The sequence below is a fragment of the Mustela putorius genome, unplaced genomic scaffold (assembly GCF_011764305.1).
Source record: "Mustela putorius furo isolate JIRA1106 unplaced genomic scaffold, ASM1176430v1.1 tig00000480_pilon_pilon_pilon, whole genome shotgun sequence".
Lineage (NCBI taxonomy): Eukaryota > Metazoa > Chordata > Mammalia > Carnivora > Mustelidae > Mustela > Mustela putorius.
Window position 1 is genome coordinate 463698 of NW_025421397.1, and position 25182 is coordinate 488879.

The 25182-nt window shown below is 36.2% G+C and overlaps 1 protein-coding gene and 1 long non-coding RNA gene across 11 annotated transcripts in view; one reads left to right on the forward strand and one right to left on the reverse strand.

Annotated features, from left to right (window-relative positions):
* Nucleotides 1–25182, forward strand: part of LOC106005996 — a 37247-nt gene that overhangs the window by 7024 nt on the left and 5041 nt on the right. Inside the window, exons 3-9 of one of the 6 annotated variants that reach the window (XR_006606960.1) lie at nucleotides 1640–1710; nucleotides 2884–3051; nucleotides 5842–5927; nucleotides 6302–6495; nucleotides 13195–13277; nucleotides 16545–16721; nucleotides 19798–19846. This is a non-coding gene — a long non-coding RNA (uncharacterized LOC106005996). The remainder of the gene's footprint in view (nucleotides 1–1639; nucleotides 1711–2883; nucleotides 3052–5841; nucleotides 5928–6301; nucleotides 6496–13194; nucleotides 13278–16544; nucleotides 16722–19797; nucleotides 19847–25182) is intronic. The other 5 variants (XR_006606957.1, XR_006606959.1, XR_006606958.1 and 2 more) reach the window with 5 other exon arrangements.
* Nucleotides 3041–25182, reverse strand: part of UCHL3 (ubiquitin C-terminal hydrolase L3) — a 59075-nt gene continuing 36933 nt past the window's right edge. For 3 of the 5 annotated variants that reach the window (XM_013057212.2, XM_004754395.3, XM_004754397.3), the window contains 3 exons: nucleotides 21270–21345; nucleotides 14178–14236; nucleotides 3041–3210 (listed from right to left, as the gene is read on the reverse strand). In XM_013057212.2, the coding sequence (XP_012912666.1) occupies nucleotides 3085–3210; nucleotides 14178–14236; nucleotides 21270–21345 (261 nt within the window). In that variant the 3' untranslated portion in view covers nucleotides 3041–3084. Of the gene's footprint in view, nucleotides 3211–13360; nucleotides 13573–14177; nucleotides 14237–21269; nucleotides 21346–25182 lie in introns of those variants that run through there. The other 2 variants (XM_004754396.3, XM_004754398.3) reach the window with 1 other exon arrangement.

The window sequence follows — 25182 nt, forward strand, 5'->3', positions numbered from 1 at the left end:
GAACTACATCAAATTAAAAAGCTCTGTACTACAAAAGAATCAACAAAATGAGAAGGCAAACTACATAATAGGAGAAAATATTTGCAACCATCTATCTGATAAGGGGTTAATATCCAATATATATAAGGGATCCATATAACTCAATAGCAAAAAAGAAAAATGAAAAAAAAATCTGATTTGAAAATGAGCATAGGACCTGAAAAAACACTTTTCCAAAAAAGACATACAAATGGCCAACAGGTACATGAAAAGATGCTCAACACTGTCGGGGAAATGCAGATCAAAACCACGATGAGATTTCACCTCCTAGCTGTCAGAATGGCTAGAAAACAAAAGGACCAAAAGAACAAGTATTTGCAAGGATGTGGGGAAAAGAGAATACTTCTACACTGTGGGGGGGAAGGCAAGTTGATGCAGCCATTGTGAAAATTAGTATGGCGTTTCCTCAGAAAATTAAAAAATAAAACTATCATATGCTCCAGCAATTCCACTTCTGGGCATACATCTAAAGGAAACAAAATCACTATCTCAGAGATATCTGCAACCCCATGTTCATTCAGAGATATCAGCATTATTCCACAGTAGCCAAAACATGGAAACAACCTAAGTATCCATTGACAGATGAAGAAATTATACATACACATACACACACGTGTACACACACATACATGTACATACAAAATGGAATATTCAGACATTAAAAAAAAAAAGGAAATCCTGGGACGACATGCGTGGAACTTGAAGTGTTTATGCTAAGTGAAATAAGTCAGACAGAGAAAGGTACTGTATATTCTTACCTATATGTGGAATCTAAAAAAGCCAAACTCAGAGAATAGAATGGTGGTTGCCAAGGGCTGGGGGTGGGGACAGGTGGGAAGTAAGGTGTAAAATTAGCAGATATTGGTTAAAAGGTATAAACTTCCAGGTATAAAATGAATAAGTTCTAGGGTTTTAATGTACAGTATTGTGACTCTAGGTAATGATATTGTATTATACACTTGAAAGTTACTAAGAGAGTAAATCTTAAGTGTTATCACCCAGAATAAAAAGAAAAAATGTGAGGTGATGGAGGTGTTAACTAATCTCATTGTGGCAATCATTTCACAACTATATGTGTATTAAATCATCATGTTGTACACTTTAAACTTACATAATGTGTGGCAAATATATCTCAATAAAGCTGGAAAAAATTAAATTCAGGTAAACAAAAAATACATACATATATAATGATAAAGTCATAATTATATCATCTTTACCCACAAAAATGTATCTAATAGTGTTAGTAATTAAAGGATTATGATGTTGCCAGCCTTACATTAATGACATTCAGGCAAGTAGATTCAACTCAATAGAAGCCAGAGAGGAAAAGAAGCTAACATGTTACAGATTAAGAAATGAGGATAAGACAGAGGTACATAGAAGGGGGAAAATCTAGGTGAATCCATATTTTATCACTCCCCCAAATCACAGACAAACCTTGGGAGGCTTTTAGAACAGCCTTAGGATTGTGATGAGTGCTTTGCCCAGTGGACGAAGACAAGGCTTCCTAAATTTGTCTTCGGAACCTGCTGGATGGTTAACTGAGAAGAAATAGATGAGAAGCCGTTGGTTCTTATCAGTCTTCCTCCTGTGTTCACAGATATCCCATTAAGAAATCAACTGAGATTATAACTTTCAAAACATGGGACCAACCCCATAATAAGAAGAACGGTTAGTTATTTTCTTCCTATGGTAAAGATCTTAAGAGTTTAGAGTTTGGCTTTTTTTTTTTTTTTTTTAAACATGTGGAACAGTTTCTTATCATTGAACTCAAATCATTTCACATTAAATGTAGGACTTTTTTTGTTGCTGTTGCCATTAAGATCCTGCATTTGTGTTCTAGCCAGAATTGCAAAACCACACTGTAATTCTCTAAGTGATAGCAGTGAGATCAAAAGGACTTACCCTAGAATTAGCTTTAAAATAAACTATTGGGGCTTCTGGGAAAGAAGGAGAGAATGTGTGTTTACTAAATTTCTCTTCCTGAAGCTCTGCGAAATGAATAAAAAAACTCTGTATTTTCCCTAAAAGGATATTTTTAGTAATAAAAATCACAGACAAAAATAGTCAAGTCCAGATTTCTCTAAAACATATTTCTTTTTTTCTTTTTGTTTTTAATGGTTTGGAAGAGAAATTCTACCTGACTTCTCATTAAGTTTACTAAAATAGAGCAACAACCATACTATCTGTTCAAACTGTTCTGCTAAAAAGGCAGGCGAAAAAAAATAAGCACAGTGTTTATTGTATTATTAACACTTTATAATAACCATCGTTGTTTACATTTTGAAATGGACTGACAGAAGAAACAGCTCATCCATTATAGGAAACTTATTTTTATATAATTATAGAAAATAAGGGCTTTGATTATAGAAGTCATTATAGAATTATAGAAAATAAGGACCTTAATAATCCTTTTAATAAGCCTTTCTTACTGGCTAGGTATTGATAATATATTACCTTCAAAAAGGAAAGGATTAAAAAACTACAAAATAGACTGGCCCAAGAAACAAGAGACCAGGTTGTACTCCTGGGTTTACCGCTAGTACTAGTGGGGCCTCAGTTGTAAGATGACAGATTTCTTTTCTTTCTTTTCTTTTATTTCCTTTTCTCTTTTCTTTAAGATTTTATTTATTTAATAGAAAAGCACACACAGGGGTGGGGGGGGGGAGAAGCAGATGGAGAAGCAGGCTCCCCACTGAGCAGGAATCCTGATGTTGGTCTCTATCTGAGGACCCTGAACCACAGCCCTGAGCCAAGGGCAGCCACCTAACCGACTGAGCCACCCAGGCACCCCAAATGACAAATTTCTAACAAAGCTCATTCTTACTTTCATACACTATGAAGAAACCTTACAAAGAGCTATGAAAAGAAGCCCTTGGCTGTTCTTCAGAGCTCCAGGATGGCCATGAAATCGCGCCAAGTCAGGTCTGGTTCTCCCTCAAGGATTGGAGATTATCACAGAAGAGGCCAGCCTCGGGCCCAGCTCAGCCAGAAGCTTCCATACGAAAAGAGGTAAAGGGGTTTCCTTGAATGGCAGGGGGGGGGTCACTTGAGAATGCCCCCAAGGATCATGAATGAAACCAGATGGCCTGTGATGTAAATCACCAAAGTCCCGGGGAGTTCTTGCAGGAAGAGCGCCATCCATGACTCTACTGTCAACTTCTTTGATCCCTGTGGACAGAAACAGACCAGTCAGTCCAAACCATTTCAATCCTATATGACTGAACTCAAAAACAAAAACAAAAACGTGACCTTGGGGCCTTCTCAGGACAGAGAAGACACCTACCTATCCCATTTCTGCTAACTAAGACAGTGAGTTACACTATGTTATGGATCAAGGCTACACACACAAGAACACTTCTCCACAGATTGTACACACACGTGTCTTCTTCTACTGGATCTTTGAATAATTAAAGGTAGTGACTACAGATATGTGGCTTTGTTACTTCAGGAAGCATTATAATGGACTCCATTTTATTTTTGCAGAGATAGACCTCTTGGCATGGTCTAGATAAGCAAAAGTTTATAGGGAAAGACCTAACAGTATGCTGTGTAAAATATAAAGAGCTATTTATTGTAGACAGGAAAAATTCTTTTCAAGATATATTGTCAAGGGACGCCTGGGTGGCTCAGTTGGTTAAGCAGCTGCCTTCGGCTCATGTCAGATCCCAGCGTCCTGGGATCGAGTCCCACATCGGGCTCCTTGCTCAGCAGGGAGCCTGCTTCTCCCTCTGTCTCTGCCTGCCATTCTGTCTGCCTGTGCTCGCTCTCACTCCCTCTCTCTCTCTGACAAGTAAATAAAATCTTTAAAAAAAAAAATTTAAAAGATATATTGGCAATGCGGGGCACCTGGGTGGCTCAGTGGGTTAAAGCCTCTGCCTTCAGCTCAGGTCATGATCCCAGGGTTCTGAAACCGAGCCCCACGTCAGGCTCTCTGCTCCAAGGGGAGCCTGCTTCCTCCCCTCTCTCTCTCTCTGACTGCCTCTCTGCCTACTTGTGATCTCTTTCTCTCTGTCAAATAAATAAAATCTTTAAAAATTTTTTTTTCAAAAAAGAAAAAGATATATTGGCAATGCAAAATTAGCCTTTTAAAAAAAATTTGTACAACAAAATGATTATACGGTAATATTTCACCCCAGAAAAATTCTTTGCCAAAGAGATGCTCTGTTCATTGAACCCTCATGGCCAGAGAAAAGTTTATTGTATGCTACATCCAAAGAGCAGGAGTTACTAATTTTTAGATCAGTTTTTAATTGGTATCCTGACATACTCAGCCAATACCATGAGAGAAAACGAGATTTTTCTCATGCATAACTAGAATTTTCAAAATCAGACATTAGTATTGTCTATGTTTACTGCCCTACCTGTCGACTAGATCTAATGTCAGGTTAGGGTAGTGGTCATAAATCAACATGTCACCCACCATTAAGTATCCACTTCTAGTTTGGTCCCTTTGAAAGAAGTCCGGGGCTTATAATTCTTAAAACTCTCAAAAGCATGGCTAGAGTAAGAGCATCAATTATGAAGGTAGTACTTAGAGACAATTACAAGATTTAGAAAAAGAATGAGAAGAACTTTTCAAAGTTAAGTCCAAAAGGATCTTAATAACACTGGGCTCACAAACCTAAACTGAAAGTGGCTTTCAGCAGCTTGGTTGACATTTCTGCACGTCCTTAACACCGTGTATGTGGTAGCACCTTGCAAACTACAACATGCCTTATGCTACCTTAATGTCGTCCATCACCCAGACATACCCTACCAGTACAAGAGGTCAGTAACGATTACAAAATTGCTAGGAGGGCACTAGATATTTGCAGTAGTGTGGCTACTGGCAATAAAAGTTCAGATTGAATATGGCTGGGAATAGTCTGTTAGTTTGACTTAGCTTTTTTTTTTTTTTTTAAGACTTTTACTTGTTTATTATACAGAAATAGAGGCAGTGAGAAAGGGAAACAAGCAAGGGGAGTAGGAAAGGGAGAAGCAGGCTTCCCGCTGAGCAGGGAGCCAGATGCAGGGCTCCATAGGACCCAGGGATCATGACCCAAACTGAAGGCGATGCTAAACAACTGAGCCACCCAGGTGCTCTGAGATTTATTTAACTTTATCTCAGTTGTAGTATTTACTTTCTAACCTCCTTCTGACTTCCTCTTTTCCAACTGTATGTGTTCCAGAAGAAAACCAGATAGAGGCATTACGCCTTAGAGCTTTCAAAGCAACCATGGAGATGTAGTCAAAGAACTATTGATATGTCCTGTGCTGTGGACTCTTCCGTGGATCAGAGCCAGCCCACATCTACCCAGATGTGGGCACTCATCAGTTGCCTCCAAATTTCCAGCTCTCAGAGGTCTATTCTCAGCATAGAAAGCCCAACTGTAAAAAGTGGAAATTTTAATATCCGAATTTTCTTTACAGGAGTTGTGATAAAAATTAACATAGGTTTATATCACAAACCCCATAGTGACCTTATCTGATCTCGTTTTGTTGCTCTAGCACCATACTGGAATTCGCCAAAATTCAAATAGCTTGTAAATGAAGCATAAGCAGTTATAATACCTTGAAATGTTGAAGTAATTATTCGGGGTGATTTAGATTCTGTAAACATAGCTATCAAAAAGAAAAACAGCATTCTGGCCCTCAAGAGTAAAAGATTCAGATAAAAATGTTTTCCTAATGAGCAGTATGCTTTGGTATAGTATTATTACGGGAAAGACCAAAATTCCAATCGTCCTTGCTAAATTGCATGTCTGCTAACTTCAGCTATTTTGAGATTTTTTTTAAAGTCAAACCATTTCTGAGTTACAGAAGAAGTATGCACAGTTCCCTTGTGCATGGAAACGAAATGTGATCTATTCATTCCATCTTCTTATTCAAATTCTTCCAAAAATTAGGTGAGTCTCATGATTCATGACACAAACTTTAAAAATATGTTCAATACAGGTTATTGCACTCGTTGGGGGTGATTGTGATAATAATAACTATCTTTTTTGAGTAGGCTTTTATGTACCACAGTTACAATTCTCACAAAAAACCCACATAAGGGTACTTTTATCTAATATATTAATAATTTTCCTAAGACCAACCACATAGAGACAGAACTAAGAATCAAACCACGTCTGAAACCAGAGCCTGAGCTCTGTTCCTGAATCAATGACATTTCGGTGGGTTTTTGGTAGAACCACTATATTTGCTGCCGTAATGTCAATATCATGCTGTCAATCAAGCATTGTGAAAACACTGAGATTCAATCTTTGTTTCATTTTAGAGACGGAGTGGGGAGAGCAGCTGGAAAGGAAGGGAGAGAATCTCAAGCAGGTTCTAAACCCATCACAGTGCCCCTCACGTTGGGCTTCGTCTTAGGACCCCAAGAACGTGACCTGAACCGAAATCAAGAGTCCAACACTTAACCAACTGAGCCACCCACAAGCCCCAAGAACACCGAGATTCTAAATTACCAAGGTCAGAAATTTTCTAGTGAAGCAATTCTCATAAAATAGCCATTTAGTGGGAAAGGGTACTAATTGGATATTAGGGGGAAAGTTCTCCCTTAAGAAGTTCCATCAGCCAGGGGCACCTGGGTGGCTCAGTGGGTGCCACTGACCTCTGCCTTCGGCTCAGGTCATGATCTCAGGGTCGTGGGATCGAGCCCCACATTGGGCTCTCTGCTCGGCGGAGAGCCTGCTTCCCCTTTTCTTTCTGCCTGCCTCTCTGCCTACTTGTGATGTCTCTCTGCCAAATGAATAAATAAATAATCTTTTTTTAAAAAGTTCCATCAGCCAGAATCTCCAAATTCCATAGGTATTTAATTCTCCTGCCCATGGTTTATCTCTTCAGCTGGGTTCTAGAATCACGCAGCTCAAAGTGGGAGTCCTCAGACCGGCAGCTTGGGTGCTTGTTAGAAATGCATAATATCGGGCCCTATATCTAATGGCTGAATCAGAATCTGCATTTTGGCAAGATCTGGCATCTCCAATGCTCATTCAAATTCAAAATGTTCTGCTAGATGACACATATCTTATCCCTGCCTCCGTGCCCACAGTTAGATCCCTCAAGCGTCCCATTTCTTACCTGTGTTCTCAACTTGTCTCTATTTTTTGTTTAGTATTGCTTATCCTCACATAGAAATACTCTTTTTAAAAAAAGTCCTCTGCTGGGCACTTGGGTGGGTGAGTCAGCTGGGCATCTGCCTTCAGCTCTGGTTGTGATCCCAGAGTCCTGGGATCGATTTCTGTGCAGGGGCCTGAGCGGGGGGAGTGGAGGGGGGTGTCCCTGCTAAGCGGGGAGCCTGCTTCTGCTCATATGTTCTCTCTCTCAAGAAAATAAATAAAATCATTTAAAAAAATTTTTTAAATAAAAAAACCTAAAAGTCCTCCACTGATCCTGATTCCACACACCTAAGACCTCATTTCTCTTCTCTCAACCATGTGCCTTGAAGGAGGTGCCTATATTCCTTGAATCTACATCTTCGTCTCCTGTTTGTGTCTCAACCCACTGCAGGAGAGTCTAATACAGTTTAGCTAAATGTCATCTGGCCCTCTTCCATTTGCCACACATTGTGCCAGACTCTGAGGATAACATGGTGTGCAAGAGACATGGTCCTTGTCTTCAAACGACCATCTCTGAAATTGTTTTTACATGGATAACCAACTGACTCTCTAAGTTACCAATTCCACTTTTCATTCATTATCGGATAGGAGGATTCGGCTGTCTTCCGCAAGTCAGAGACTAAAGAGATTTTGCAAAAATGTAAAATACTGACTGCTACTCTTCAAACTTTTTAAAGAAAATAATTATTGTTTGAATATTGTTTAATAATAATATATTCAGAAAATTTGTTTTAATCTTTAGTATTTGTGGGTCAACAGATATCATCCCTATAGAAGTTCTCTTTCTGGGCCCATCAATATTTTTTAAGAATGTGTAGGGCCTTCTGAGACTGCAAAGTTTGAGAGCAACTAGATCAATTTTAAAACCAGGTTCGTTGCTCAACAAATTGCTAAAATCTACATAGCTATCAACTCTACAGTTAATATAGGAGGGGTATGAATAAATTGGCCTAAGCATTTTCTATTCCATGTTTTATTCATCTAGCTAAAGATGTTACTTTCTCTAGGCATTTCATGCACATTAAGAAAACAGTAGTTGACCACTATCCCTGAAAAACAAAGCCTTCACAGGAATATTTTTAGTATCTGAAATACCTGCTCTTGTCTCCTAAAAATGAAACAAAGTAAAAATTAAAACAGTAAGGTGAACAGTTGGCTTTCAATATTCCTTTGTCTTTCTTTTGCCCAAAGCATTATTATCTAAAGTTCTTAAAATCAGTACCATTATGCTCTTATCTTGAATACTTCATGTGTCTCTGATTGTCAAGCCATACCAGACTATGGCTCTAAAAGCAATTCTATTTAACACATTAAAATAAAGAAATATTTAAGGCATTTGCATTTTGTTTATGAAAGAAATCAATTTCTCAGACAAATGTGTCTTTTAAATTATACCCAAACCATGAACTATGCTTTGGTCTCCAAGGTAAAAATACAAACAATGTAACATTCCCATCAACTGTGTACACACTATTATTAACTGTGTGTAGTCCTTTAGTATTGATGAAGGACAGGAGAAACTTCTGATTCCAAATACTTCATGTTGGAGGCAGAATAAAAAAAAATAACTGTCTGCTACTTAGTCCTAAAGGAAAATGTATATGTAACCTGTTGTCATCTTCTACTCCAGGCAGTTAAAACTCTCAGTAGGCAGGATGATGTTTCAGCAGACAGGTTTTAGGACATTTTTAAATGGTCTGATTTACGACATTTGCCGGTGTTGCAAGTCTTTCATGTTTAGGATACAAATAAAACCTCAAGAAATTTTTCATCTTGTCCTCACAGAACATGTGCAGGATGGAGACTTTATCCTTTAGCTCTAAAGGGATACACTACTGAACATAACTGGTATTTAAATACAGTTTTTAACTAAATTTAAAATTTTTAACTAAATTTAACTATACATGTTGATAAAGGGCACACTTTGAATCAACTAAAATGTGTCATTCACACTATTGGGGATTTATTCTTGACCACATGGATTTTTATTCTCAATAATTCAATTTATACTCATAGCTGTCTTATGGATTAGAAAGGCTTTATTATATATCTCTAAGCCTTTTAAAGATTCTATGTATTTTATTTTATTTATTTATTTTTTAAAGATTTTATTTATTTATTTGACAGACAGAGATGACAAGCAGGCAGAGAAGTAGGCAGAGAGAGAGTCAGAAGCAGGCTCCCCGCTGAGCAGAGAGCCCGATGTGGGGCTTGATCCCAGGACCCTGGGATCATGACCCGAGCCGAAGGCAGAGGCTTTAACCCACTGAGCCACCCAGGCGCCCCAGATTCTATGTATTTTAGAGAGAGAGAAGGAAAGCAGGGGGAGGGAGAGAGGGAATGGGAGAGAGAGAGAATCTGGAGCAGACTGCTAAGTGTGGAGTCTAACATGGGGCTCAATCTCAGGACCCTGAGATCATGACCTGAGCTGAAACCAAGAGTTGGACACTTAACCGACTGAGCCACCCCAGGTTCCCTAAACTTTTTAAATAATTAATTTTGCAAAATAGCTCTTAGTATAGGTTATGTATACTCAATGCCTCTAAACTAGGGATTCCCAACTAGCCCATCAATTAGACAGTGAGGTAATGCTCATAATATATAGCCGTTAGTGTCTACAGAACTTCCCACTATTATCTAGGTATGGAAATGGAAGTGTCATACTGGGGACTCTCATCTACAATGTAGGCAGAAGCAATAGAGAGGTTCAAAACCACTATCCTAAACAAAGAAGTCCAGAGAAAGACTTAGAATAATTTTTATTCAAAGGCAAAACAAGTAAAAATATACAGGAAACTAAGGCATGAGGATTGGTCTGATCCACTGGCACCGTTGGCACCAGGACACTAAATTTCTTTGTTATACTGAATCATCTATAACACAACAGGCCATACTCTGAAATCAAAAGAAGCAAAAAAAAATGACAAAGCTTACTTAATGGCTATCTAAAAACTCAGTATTTTCCACACTTGGTTTTTAGTGGTAATTCTGTTGAGAGTACAAGAAACCTCATTTTAAGATCTTACCAGAGAATCTTAATAAAGACATTAACTATTAAACTTTATACATGTATGTATAAATCCTTCTAAATTAGCTAAAAACCTTCTGTAATGATTACATACTTTTCAAAGTGGCTTTACTTTAATTTCAGCCAAGGATTTAAATAATCCACAGAGAATTTAGATCAAAGTTATTTGCCTATTCTAGGTATGGATATGTGAACATGTGTGGATGTGTGTGTACGTGCATATACATGCACATGGGTATCTCTATATTTGTTCCCAGATGATATATACACAAAAATATATACATATATACAAATACATATATGTGTGTATATATACACATATTTACATATATGTGAGCTTTCTCTAAAGGAAATTTCTTCAGATAGAAAAATGTTTTAGATGTGATGAAAATATTACTTTCTGCAATTTTCTCACAAGCACCAATGTAAGAATCATAAGCCTAGAGATGCTACTTTGAAAGATATTACAGTAGACAGACAATAGCTGAAAATGTCTCTTAAACTATATTATTTTCAAAATGAGATAAACAGGTTATATGTTATACACAACCCAATTACAAAGCTTACCTAATAAGCACTGTACACAAATCTAAGTTGGAATGAAACTAAATTTAAATCATGTTTGAATAATTTTTATACAGTATTAAAGATGGTTTCCACTTGAGACATGTTAAAATTTGATCACCACAGAATACAGATAACCTCGGTTTTAGTCACAAATGAACACGAAAAATATTAGAGGTTAAATATGGATATCATAAACTCTATTTCAGTACTTAAAAGCAAACCATTATACCTGCTGAAAGATGTTTAGTTAATTCCCAAAAGTCCAAGTAAAAACATTTAAAGTTTCAGTTCTTTAGTTCCATTTCCCCCAAATGTATTAATCATTAACAAGTTCCAGAAATGTCCCATTTGTTGACTACCCTGTCTCTCTACAAGTTTCTATATAAAATTAATCATCAATTTCTTCTGTAAGTGCTAAATTTTAAGAAAGTGACTAAGCAAAGTATTATAGTTAATACAGTAGTAGGACTAAAATCCTAGACATAAATCTAAGAGAAAATTTTCAAATTTTGAGTTTCACAAGAGACTAGCATCTTAATGTGTGTGCAAAAGAATGCCAGTCCTAAATGGTTGTTCCATAAAACATCTAGAAAATGACATTCATAATACATAGATTTTTTTTTAAAAAGCTCTGAGTTCTGCAATGCTCCCACCCAAAAAACCTATATTTTAAAAAATTACCTTTAACCCAATGTTTTCAACAGATACTTGACTTCAAACCCTTCTTGCCCATTAAGTCTGAAAAATTAGTATTCATCACAGCAAACTTTGAGAAATGATGTAGATTTTTGGTGATAAGTTAGATACTTGGAAAAAGTCAGCAAGGGAACCAAGAACTGTTTAGGAATACTTGAAATTTTAAGATAATATACAAGACAGCTGGGAGTACAGAATGCAAATAACTGATGGAAAAGCAGAGTGGAACACTTGGTTTTACTGGCAGGACAGAAGCACCAGTCTCATACACTACTGGTTGTTTCAGATGATTTCTTCATCCCTATTGCCATCACTTCATTCAAGCCTTCTTCACCATAGAGAGTTTGAAGGTCTTCCAAAGGGACCCTCCTCCTTATAGTCTATTTTTCTAATCCAGTGCTTCCCAAACTTAATATGCATATTCATTACCCAAGGATCTTGTCGAAAACGCAAGTTCTGATTTGGTAGGTCTATGGTGAGGTCTAAAATAACTCTTCTTTAGCAAGTTCTCAGGTAATGCTGATGTAACACTTTGAGTAACATAGATCGAATCAATTCTCTACGTCACTACTCCATTACTCTTCCTGAAATACCACTTATCTCAGGTCACTGCAGCAGAAATCTAGGTCACCTCAGTGAATCAGGTATACACGTTTACACTCAATGATTGCTCTAGAACTTCCTTCCAGACCAATTTGGTCTTTCTCCTAACTGTTACAATCCTTCCAACCCAACTCTATTTTTTTTTTTTTGAGGTAAAAGGAATGTACAGTGAAGTACAGATTTTAAATGAACAATTCACTGAGTCTTGATAATTGCATACACCTGTGTAATTAATACTCTCCCCACAAAATATAGGGCATTGCCATCACACCAAACCTGTGTTTTGATCCAGCTCTATAAATACTCTTCCACCTTTCCTCTGCCTTCCACTTCTCCTTCAAGATGCAGCTGAAGCCCTCCCTTCTTCAGAACACACATTAAATTCACACACATAGCTCCGTCTAAATTGTCACTTCTTTTAAGATTAAGCCATCACCGTCTCTCACTGACCTCACAAATCTCTCTGCCTTCATTCTTATCTCCTCCCCAAAATATTATCCACAGAGGAGTCAAGATGATCTTCTGAAATTATAAGTCAAATCAGGTCACTCTCCTGCTTAAAACCTTCCATGGTCTACCATCACACTTGCAATAAATCTAAATTCCTTTTTCTGTTGTCCTGTATCACTCAGCCTCTCCTCCTACGACCTTACATCTTGCCACCTTCCCCTTCACTTTCTATGCTCTGGTCTTATAAGCATTTTTTCTGGCCCTACAACACCATAAGATTTTCCTACTTGAGGGACTCCGTATTTTTTCCTTTTATTCTTCACTACCACCTTTCTCGGGTTGGTTTTTTGTTTGTTTGTTTGTTTTGGTTTTTTGTTTTGTTTTTTTAGCTATTCAAATCTCAACTTCACAGTTACTTCCTCATAGGAGCCTCCCCTGACTACAAATTCTAAAGTAGCCACTCAGTCACTCTCTAACACAAATCTGACTTGGCCTAACATCTATCATTGGTGTGTCTCTTACTGATGTGTTCTTTATCTCTTCTCACAAGCACATAGGCTCCAAGACTGTGGAACTTGTGGACTGTGTTCATGGCTGTAACTCCTGTACCTAGGACCATGTCCAGGTCATGACAAGTCAACACTCTACAACTGCTTGTTAAGGGAGTATGTCAAAATATGTGATATATCATATATTTACACTATGCAGATGGAAACTGTACCTGTGCCCAAGACAAAAATCTCCCATGAAATTTAAGAGAATAAGAAGCCTATCACTAGTTCCCAGACAAGGTAAGTCGTTCACAAGAAACAAAGGGGAGAAAAGAATGACAGCTTTAACGTGGGACAAAAATAAAACGCAGATTAAGTCAAAGTTTAATTCACATAAAGTTTAATCAGTCAAGTTAATGAAAATATCAAAATTTTTGAGTTAGTGTGTGGCAGCGGAAATTTAATTTTTGTTGCAAATAATACAGTATTTGGTGTTTCCGTCACTGACAAGCTATGCTGCAGATAGAGCAATTGCATTGAATCTCAGTTCATCAGGGTCACGTTCCATAAACTTCTTGCAAACTTCTATGGCATCCTATGGGGGGAAAAATGTGTAATTTTTCAGTTTATAAACTTGTGTTTTCCTTTCAAATGATAAATGTTTCAGATTTTCCCAATTCATACTAATCTTTAGTGCAGACGTCTTTTTCTAAATACAAAATAATTTAAAGCACATACCAGAAAGAGTGAATGGTTGGTAGCCTAATTTCCTTAGTACAAAACTTGAAGATACAGTAAGTGTTCTTTCTTAAAATACTTTACAGAAACTTAACTTGAAAATTACTATCTCAGCCACACAATTTGTTCATAAATCTAAAAATCTCTAAAATTAGGATCAAGATAAAGATAGTGGTATCTTGGAATCAGTGAAATATGGGAAAAGATGTGCCACTCTTTCAATACTATTCTTATCTTTTTGAAATTTGATACTTGTTCACAAAAAGAACTCTGAAACTCTCTTCATTTGGTGTAGATTTTTAACACTAACTCATAATTTTCTTTTTGGATTTTCTCAAGAGGGTAAGGACACAGAAGCATTCAAATGCAGAGAAAATGTTATTCAAGTGATCTTTAGAAATATTTTAAAGATAACAAGAACATTGATAACACTTGAAGTAGGCCAACAAGTTTTATTGTTACCTCTAATAAAGTTTCATCACTAGTTTCCCCATGGTTAATTGGAAATGGTTTCCGTCCATCTGTGGAAAATGAATAAACAGTTGAAAGTTTAGCTGCTTATACAGGATAATGTACTTCCATTTTCCTCTTCCCACAAGTGAGGCGAAAGTTAAAAGATACTGAAAATGATATATCCTAAAATAAATACTTTAAATGTGCTATCAGTATTCTTTATATTAAATGTTATTAGACCTTGCTTCCATGTTTGAAAGCCTAAATTCTCTTCATAAAAAGAATCTATAAGAAATAAACATTGGAGGGTGCCTGGGTGGCTCCATAGGTTAAGCCGCTGCCTTCAGCTCAGGTCATGATCTCAAGATTCTGGAATCGAGTCCCGCATCGGGCTCTCTGCTCAGCAGGGAGCCTGCTTCCCTCTCTCTCTCTGCCTGCCTCTCTGCCTACTGTGATCTCACTCTGTCAAATAAATAAATAAAATCTTAAAAAAAAAAAAAAAGAAAGAAACATTGGTTTTAATTTCTTGAAAAAATGCAAAATTAACTAAGTCAGTTTTTAAAAAGCAACAACCCTAGTTTCTACCTAGGAATATGAAAAAACTTATTTCAAATCAGAAGGTACCCAAGACTGACATGCTTATACCAATGAAAGGGAACCACCACAAGATTTATATAGTAATATATATAATATATAGTAATGTATAATAATAATTGTGTACAACCAAGGCATAAGCAGTATAGACCAACAATCTAAATAACCTAGGGTTATTTCACTGACCACCAATGTTAATTAGACACAATTATAAACATCTTGAATAAACTACTACTTTAATGAATGCTATGAGTAAAGGAAAAAGGAAAAAGTCCAATATTATATAAACTCATCCTAACCCAAAGTTAACTGATACTCTACTCTATCTGCAAATCTTAATCTCCTGTATCTCATAAGTGGCACTTCGTGGTGCAGCTGGGTGGCTCAGTTGGTTAAGTGTCTGCCTTCAGCTCGGGTCATGATCTCAGGTCCCGGGATTGAGCCCCTGCTCAGCGGGGAGTCTGCTTCTCCCTCACTGCTCATGTTCTCTCTCTTGCTCTCTATCTCTCTCAAATAAATAAACAAAATCTTTAGAAAAGAAAAAAAGACATTTCAAGTTCAATCCATAAAACGCAATCCCTTTATAATTCCATGGCTTCCAAATGTAGTAAAAATGTCTGAATCCATATACATACACAGTGATAGAGCTGGGCTGATACCACTGTGAAAGAAAAATATGAGGGAAGATTAACCAAACAAACCAAAAGGCAAAATGAGACAATTATTAAAACTGGATGAATAAAAATTTATTTATTTATTTATTTTTATTTGAGAGAGAGAGAGATCACAGAGGGAAAGGAAGAGGGAGAAGCAGACTCACTACTGAGCCCAATTCGAGGCTCGATCCCAGGATCCTGAGATCAGGACCTGAACCATGACATTCAACCAACTAAGCCACCCAGGCACCTCAAGGTTTTAATTATGGCTCAGCTAAGAATAAATGTTTCTGTGGCCATAATACTATAACTGCAGCAGAACTAGGAGACTAGGAGAAAGGAAAGATTGGGAGGGTGGGTAAGGAATAAGGGTGACACTGGAAAGCTAAATTCTCATCTTCCTTGTGGGAAATGAAGAAATAGCACTGAGGCTACTTCCACCTCCAGCCACGCTGGAATAACTGATACCGGGTGACGCCTTCCACTGGAAACAACGAAAAAGCTGGAAGAAATAGCTGAAACGGTTGTTCTTAGACATCTGGAAATTGGTAGTTTGTATGTGAGTTCAACAGTAATAGCTTTCTGCCAGTTCACAAATGGGAAACCCACGCAGAGCACAACAGTCTTAATGAGGAGACTGCAGAGAAAGAGTGCAGGATTCAGGAATTTGCAAAGCATCAGAAAGAAGGTGGCTCCCCACTTCGCAGAGCTGTTGCTCTTTGTCTGGACTGGGTCAGGCCAGGATCAGTGTGCTGGGGGAGGAGGGGAAAGCGCAGGGAGCTCTGTGTCTGGGTCTGATTTTCAGGCTGGGGTGGCTGAGAGCTTGTTTATATACAAGAGCAATGGGTAAATCAAGAAATACACAAAGGGTAATGGAGAACACCAGAATAAACTATATGCTATTAGATTTAGAAGTGCTACTGTAAGTGAATGCTTTTTAATATATAAACGGGTCACTGTGGGTATCTTTATACTCATATTCATATATATGTATGTGAGTTATTTTTCTAATACATACAAACATTTCCTACCTCTGTCCTCTGAGAGGGCCTAGGAGCAATGATATCTTAGTAGCAATGAACACACCTACCACCCAGATATTGGTTCTAAATACCATTTTCCACAGAACCAGGGCTCTATGGAGAAGTAACTGAGGAACAGAGCCAGGGCACAAAAAACCGAAGATGAAACTAGAACATCTTATTCTACCTGACAGAAAGTGCTTGAAGAATGACAGAAACCTATCAAAAGATCAAAAGGGTCAGCTTGACAGGGCTCCCTTCAAGGCCAAGTCTGGGAAAATGTAAGCATCAAAATAAATGATGATAATGAACTGTATGTACCCACTTGCATAAAATACGAATCCATGAGTCCATTCTGACATGAATGAATGAACGAGGGGGAAAAAGGAAAGCTTCTAATGTTGGAGGAATTTTTTTTTTAAACACCATTTGGCAACCATCATAGTGACAATTAATTAAAAATCATCAATGGATGCTAAATCTGATAAAGGCTTAATGAGAAAGGGTATATTTACATAGGCTCAAAGTATCTCCTGATAAAATATTTATTCATTACTTATTAATTAAAAACTATAACATGTTGACATATTAATAAGTTTAACAAATGCATTAGCTTTATAATGGAGAAATGCAGATAAAACCTAGACCAAAGGATAGAGGTCGGGGTGCCTGGGTGGCTCAGTGGGTTAAGCCGCTGCCTTCTGCTCAGGTCATGATCTCAGGGTCCTGGGATCAAGTTCTGCATCGGGCTCTCTGCTCAGCGGGGAGCCTGCTTCCTCCTCTCTCTCTGCCTGCCTCTCCGTCTACTTGTGATATCTCTCTGTTAAATAAATAAAATCTTTAAAAAAAAAAAAAAGGATAGAGGTCACCATCACCAGCCATGGGACAAATCAACATGACGAGCATCCTGAAATGATGCCCTGAGAACACAGTGCCACTTCTGTGGTGTATGTGCCAAAATTAGATAAATAATGAGGAAATATCAGACAACCCAAACTAAAAAATAATCTCACTTAAAAATAAATGTACACTTTAATGTATACTGTACACTTAAAAATAAATGTCAAAGACAGGGCGCCTGGGTGGCTCAGTGGGTTAAGCCTCTGCCTTTGGCTCAGCTCGTGATCTCAGGGTCCTGAGATCAAGACTTGCACTGGGCTTTCTGCTCAACAGAGAGCCTGCTTCCCCCTCTCTCTCGGCCTGCCTCTCTGCCTACTTGTGATCTCTCCTCTGTCAAATAAACAAATAAAATCTTTTTAAAAAATAAAATAAATGTCAAAGACATGAAAGAAAAGAAAAGATTCAGGAACCATTCCAGATTCAAGGAGACAAATGTGACAACTGAATACAACACACAATCCTGAATTGGATTCTGAACCTACAGAGGATATTGTAAAAATCAGAACAATTTGAATAGGGTCTGTGAATTCAATCATAATATGGATTGACTATCCATATTATGGATATGATATATCCATATATGGATATATTGGATATGGATATCCATATATGGATATATGGATATGATATCCATATCCAATATATCCATATTATAGATATGATATCCATATCCAACAGGGAATATGTTAATTCCCTGATTTTGACAGTCACTATAGTTATGTAGGAGAGTGTCCACCTGTTCTAAAGAAATATATATAGAAATATTAAAGAATAATGGGTCACTGTGTCTGCAACTTATTTTCAAATGGTTCAGACACTTTAATTGAATCTGGGGAATCTTGAGTAAAAGGTTTATGGGAACTCCGTAAATAATTTCTATGATTTCTCTAAAAATTTAAAATTATTTCAAAATAAAATTTTTTTAATGTTTCAGAGTACTCCTGTCTAGGGAGAAGATATATTGTTAGTTATCAGTTTTCTAATCTGATGATTCAATCAGTTTGGAATTCACTACCAAATCCATTGCTCTAATTTACCCATAAAGAGTAATTATAGCTATTTAAAAACATGTACTTTTCCTCCCCTACATATGCCATTAATGACATGAAGCCCTAAAGAAAAGGAAGGGGTGTTAACAAAAAGATGAATAACTCAGTTCTTTTCATCAGTTAACTTTACAATTTAGTAGGGAATAAATATATTAAAGATACCCAGTATCCTTTGTTGAATAATTGTCTTGTAGGAATTAACTTGCACATGTCTACAATCACATAGCCTTATTTTTAAACAAATAAGGCTACTTCAAAATGATTTTTTTTCCTTAAAAAACCTATGCTGTTCTCTTAGTCACTGTTTTCTATTCCCTAACTCAACAGTCTTCTTGCTCAACATTCCTTTAGAATTTATTAGGAATCCGCATCAGTGTTACTGCCAATCTCCCTTGCAGTGAATCAGCAACTGCCCATTTTCATTTGTCTTGTACCTTGTTCTCTATAGCATCTAAAAGAGTACTGCTATTCTTTAGAACTCTGAAATTCTTTAAACTCATTTAAAGAATGTAATCCCCCAAAGGCTCCGATTCTGTATCAGCCGTGATCATTCTTCTTACTAAAGAATACCTGACCAGCAAGACCTCAATAGTTCTGTCTTTCTTTTCTCATGGTCTTCCTTTTCTGATGTTCAAACCAATTTTAAAATCCTTTTGTACTGATCTTGGCGTGCTATAAGAAAACCATTCTTCATAGATAGCTTACTCTTGATATACATCTTCCCTTCTAACTGTCCTTTCTAGCCTCTGAGCTCAGGGAGCTAGCTAACTAAATGCATTAGTCAATGCCTTCCCATTAAGATGATCAGAGATTTCTTCCTGCTAAATATCTTTCTGATGTTACTGTTTGTTCTACTGCTAAGTCTCTCATCCGGAAAGTCCTCATCATTTCCATAGTTTCCGGTTATGGCTCATATTTACCGTTTCTCTACCCTTTCCTAAGTGTACTTTCTTAAAGTCAACAAAATGTGTCTGGCAAGTCTCAGCACTCTCTTTACTTCCCTTCCCACTAGTTATTCTTTTTTTTTTTTTAAGATTTTATTTATTTATTTGATAGAGATCACAAGTAGGCAGAGAGGCAGGCAGAGAGAGAGGGGGAAGCAGGCTCCCCGCTGAGCAGAGAGCCCGATGTGGGGCTCAATCCCAGGACCCTGGGATCATGACCTGAGCCGAAGGCAGCAGCTTAACTCACTGAGCCACCCAGGCGCCCCATAGTTATTCTTTATTATTCAAAATTCAGAGTAGGAACTCAGCTTCCTGCAATCAGGCAGATGTGTGAAATCCCCGATCACTATTACATCTTATCTCTAGATACAGACTTTTGTAGACTGAATTCACAGCGCTGGTCTTCCACACTGCCTTGCAGGTCTGTCATATGTGTCCGTAATGATGTGTTCTTTTCATTTCAGTTTGATTCCAACTGAGATCACTCTACTACTATACAAAACCCTCAGGGATGTAAGTTTCTACAAAATTATGTTTTTTACTTTCCTTGTCACCTTTAATAGAGCCATTTCTTTTTAATTAAGTGTATTATTCTGTTGTTATATTCCAAACATAAAATCTATCTAAATTTTATAGACCTCATTTACAGTCACAGAAGTTCTTTCAGAATTCTTATGCTTTTAAATAAGCTGAGGAAAATCAAAGTGGCAAGTTAATACATAGACAGCAAGTAAGAAGAAAGAAAATTAAAAATTATGGTACCTAGAAATTGAAAAAGACTTCTCTTTTTATTTGGCTTTTTAAAAATTTTTTAAATTGAATTAATTTCTTTTCTTTTCTTTCCTTTTATTTACTTTTCAAGTAGGCTCCATGCCCAGAATGGAGCCCAAAGCAGGGTTTGCATTCACAATCCTGAGATCGAGACCTGAGCTGAAGACCGAGGATCAGATGCTTAACTGACTCAACTACCTAGGCACCCCTTATTTGACTTTTTTTAACCTAAGAAGAAAGTCTCATGGAAAAGGATAAGAAGGACTCACAATACTCACAATAAGTACCATATACCAGCCATTAAAGAATCATAATAAGTTTGTTATATCTGAATGGATCAATTAAAATTATGAGGATCTCCTCCAAAACTCCCCAAAATAGCCTATCTACAGTTAAATTTCTAAAAAAATAAGTGCAGGTTTAGGCCAAAATGCCAAATAATTAATCATGACTACTTTGACATATGCCTTAGGGAAGTGCTGCCAGAAAACACAGACTCCTGTGAAGTTAAAAAATCAGATGCAGGGGCGCCTGGGTGGCTCAGTGGGTTAAGCCTCTGCCTTTGGCTCAGGTCATGATCCCAGGGTCCTGGGATGGAGCCCCACATCAGGCTCTCTGCTCAGCAGGGAGCCTGCTTCCTCCTCCCTCTCTGCCTGCCTCTCTGCCTACTTGTGATCTCTGTCTGTCAAATAAATAAATAAAATCTTTAAAAAAAAAATCAGATGCAAAACAAAGAGATAGTACAAAAACCTAAAAACTAGTGATACTTATTATTGATTACAAAAATTAGTCTTTATGAATAGTACACTATATTTTAAAAGTTGTTTCCAGATCAAGATAGTTCATCCAGATGTTGATGATAACTAACTTAATAATTTAGTAAAGAATGCTGAAGTGATTTATAGGAGTTTCCTATGATTTTTACTTCCCTGCTTTGCTTGAAATACAAAGGAGGTATGCATACTTTCTTGAATTATAACTTATTCAAACAGCAAAAAAAAAATTTTTTTTCTAGTAAAGAATCTTAAATGGAAAACTTTCATATGTCTATTCAATGTTATAGGGCAATTAATATTAAACACAATAAACATCAACAGTCCTGTGAATCATAGAGACTTTCCCACTTATCATTTCCCTCCCCAGAGTAAATTTAAATAGTTCTTACCTAATTCATAGAGATGCCCATCTACATGAACTAATGCAATAAAATGAAGATCTACTTTTTCATCTATACTTGGTGCCTGAAATAGGAGGGAAAAATACATATGATGCACGTTAGTAGTCAAATCAATGAAGTACATGTAAATACATACAAATATGAAATGATATGAGAGAACACTTAACCAATATAATTCAAAGTTTATTAATCTTTGATATGGTAGACATAGAATGAACACAACCACATTTATGACAATGACCTCAGGACATCAACCAGGAAAACATCGACTAAAAGCATATCTTTCTTAATCTCAATTGATCTAAGAACCTTTAATATTGTTCAACCTCAGAAGCCCTGGTGCCTAGCACAACGCCTGAAGCATAGGAGATGCACAATGTATACTTGCTGAATGAAATGAATGCATGAACTCATTTGTCTAATTTTTGATATTTTAAATAACAAAGTTTAAAAAAATTAATAGTGTAAGAGTTAAACTCCTTCCATGCTAAATTTTAAGACATCAAGAAAGTAAATTCTTAATGATCTGAACTTGACAATCTCTTTTTTGAAAAATGTTAATACAGTTTTAGAATAAAACAAGTCTCATTGTTTATCATAGATTCAAAACATTTAAAAATGAATAAATGCAGGAAACTAGCCCAAAAGAGTAAAGTGGTAGGGGGGGAGATAAAAGCAAATTAAAATGCAGTTAACTGTAACCTATGATTTTTTGCCTGCTTTCTTAGTGAACTACTTGAAATTAAAATTATACCTATTTTTTTGTTGTTTTCTTTTTTTTTTAGTTTACCAAATTCGATTTGCATTAAGCAATATCTGCTACATTTCTTAGAAATGTAAATAAGTTACCTAAAATCAAAACATGATTAAATAGCACTATGGTATGCAGTAAACTGCCCAGTTAACACTGTGTGTTTGCTATATATCAAATCTTAAATGGTCTGGAATAAAATATAATCATTATTAAATGCAAGCAGAAATTTTAGAGGCAAATATTTTAAAAAGGCATAAGTCAAATCACATCTCATATTAACATCCTATAACACAATAGTGTCTAAAATGTAAAGTTCATACTTTTTTCACCTTCAGATAATTTTATAATTTTAAGTAGTTTTTTAACAATAGCTTTAAGAAGTGTTTAGATGCAAAAAATTGAAAGCGACAGAATAAACATTACTATTTTGGATTTACTGAATATTTCTAAAACACGTACAGATAGAGGGACTCATCTAATCTCCTATTACTCTCATATTTCCTTCCATTTATGAATGGGAGAATCTCAACATAACATTAATATGGCAAACTAGGTATTCCTAACTTCGATTGAAAATAAAAGAATTCCACTGTTGGTAGGAATCAAAATGATCTACTTTTGCTGCTGCTCCAGTAGTAGCCTCCTCCCCCGCGCAGCCCCATTTGCAGTGGCCCCTAGAACAGGGGACTGCCCCTAGGTTCTGAGGCAGTCCATTTCGTCTTTGGACAGTTTTGCTGAGTTATACTTCATACTGAGACTAATATATGTCTCCCAGTGTTTTCCATTGTCTCAGAAAAAAGTCTAATCCCTCTTGAACATGATATTTCTTCAAATATTTAAAGATAGTGATAATAAGTTCCCTTACTTTCCTGGTCAGAGAATCAAAAAGTATTACTCATCACTCAAATCCAATATCCTCGGTTTACTAATAACCAGAAGAGAATCCAATTTTTCAAGGCTAAACCTAGGCAATTCTACAAAGTATAAATTCAATCTATAACAGAAACGTACTAGAAATGATTTTTTACCCAACTGGAAAAGAGTTTTATTTTACTCATTACTCATTCACTCAATTTAAGACAATTCTCCAATAGGATATCAAGTATTTTAATTTTCAAAAATTATAAACTATTTTAACACCATCTCTTCTTAAAAAAATAATACATCTTATAGCTTCGATTTTTCATATTTTGTTAGTAAATACAACCACGCTAGAGGAAAAAGGAGTATAAGTGGGGTCAGAGACCTGAATATGTATCAGACCCTGTGTACACTAGGTTTTTAAATCTGTTTTAAAGTTTAAATGAAATGCATTAAAAGTATTTTGTAAATTGTTAAGTGCCATAAAAGCATTATGTAACTTCGCAATATTAATACTACATTATCACAAATATAAGAAATCACTAACACTAGTGACTCATAATGGTGAGTCATTATACCTTCTATTCAACAGTGCATACTAAAAATATACAGCTCTAAAGAGGGCATGAAAAGCCTTCAAACTATTATTATAAAAGGTAAGTAAAGCTCAAAACTTCTAAGCCTTACACACAACCTTGGTACCTATTGCGAGCCTTTCCCTTTGATCAGACTCATTAGTCTGAGAGTCTAAAATCTGCAATTATCCAACTGCTTCAAAATTGTTCCACTTCAAACAAGACCAATAAAGTCAAAGTCTTCCATTTCAAAACATGACCAAGAAGGCAGATTATATATATATATGTATATATACATGTATATATATATATTTTATACAAAGGTCCCTAATTTACAATACATGTATTATTATCTCTGACAACTAAAAATAATATAATAAATCAATTAGAAATAAATTAAATACTAAATATAAATTCCAAATTGTTGAAAATAACATTTTAAATTTAATTTATACTTGTAGGCACTGGCACTGTTTTAAGTGCCTTCAAAGTACTGACCAACTCATCATCATGTAAACTCTACGAGACAGATAATATACTCATTTATTCTCAAGAAAACAGTTTAACAGCTAGTAGGTGATAGAATCTGGTTTCAAACTCAGGTGGGGTAGTTTAGAATCCATGCTATGCTATGAAAATACTTATGATGCTATAAAGCAACAGAATTAATATGGAGAGTGAAGGTCAAAATTATGTAAAATCATATAAAACTGGAAACACCAATTTTATGATATGTTCACTTATATTTAGAATATTTTAAAAGTACTAAGGAATCAATCATATTTAGTATCAATTTTGCCCAAGATAGAATTTCCAAAATTGGGGTTTTACTCTGATCAATTCACTTTTATCTCCTACTATGCCAAACAGTGTATGGCACAGTAGGGAAGCAACAAATATTAAATCGATAAATGAAAAAAAATGGCAAATGCATGCTGTGATCCAATGAGGAAAATGAGATAGACAGCAGTTTATTGACTGATACTCAGCATAAATGAAAAGCTATTTTGATGACCATACTGACATTTGGTAGAAACAGATATTTAAGGAAACATGTCAAGACTACTTCACAGTTTGTGTCTAGCTCTGAAGAGTAAATAAAAGGAAAGAAAGAATGTTTGACACCTTTTAATTTTTTTAGCATTAAATGTACGAGGAATCAGACTTCCTCTGGCTTCAAAAGTTTGGATTTCCAGAAGCATCAAGTTTCTTATAAATGGATAGCATACATCAAATCTTTCAGATACAGCATTTCTAGATAGACTCTGCCAAACCACAGTCATTGCTATTAACAATCTCAAACATCACAAAGAAAAGAGCTGGAGTTGCCTAACCCTACAATTTATTTCAATCATGAGAATTATTAGAATTCCATCATCAACCTCAACATTTAATATAATTGGCAAGATTTTAAGAACAAATGTACTTTTTAATAGTTTTTAATATAATCAACCTAAGAAGGAAAAATCATAAAATTTGTGGGAAGCAATTCTCAAGGAGAAAATCTTCACCTCCTACTTGGAAAAAGATCTTTAGAAACTGAATAGGTAGGGAAGATTGGATCAAGATTAAACCAAGTACCTGAGACACCTCAGGGAATAAAATAGCTTAGATGAACACCCTACACCATGAAGGATTAGGTTAAGGATAGAGTAAGTAAAGTGACCCCAGAGCATGACAAGAGACCATAGTCATGTTCAGAAACATGAAA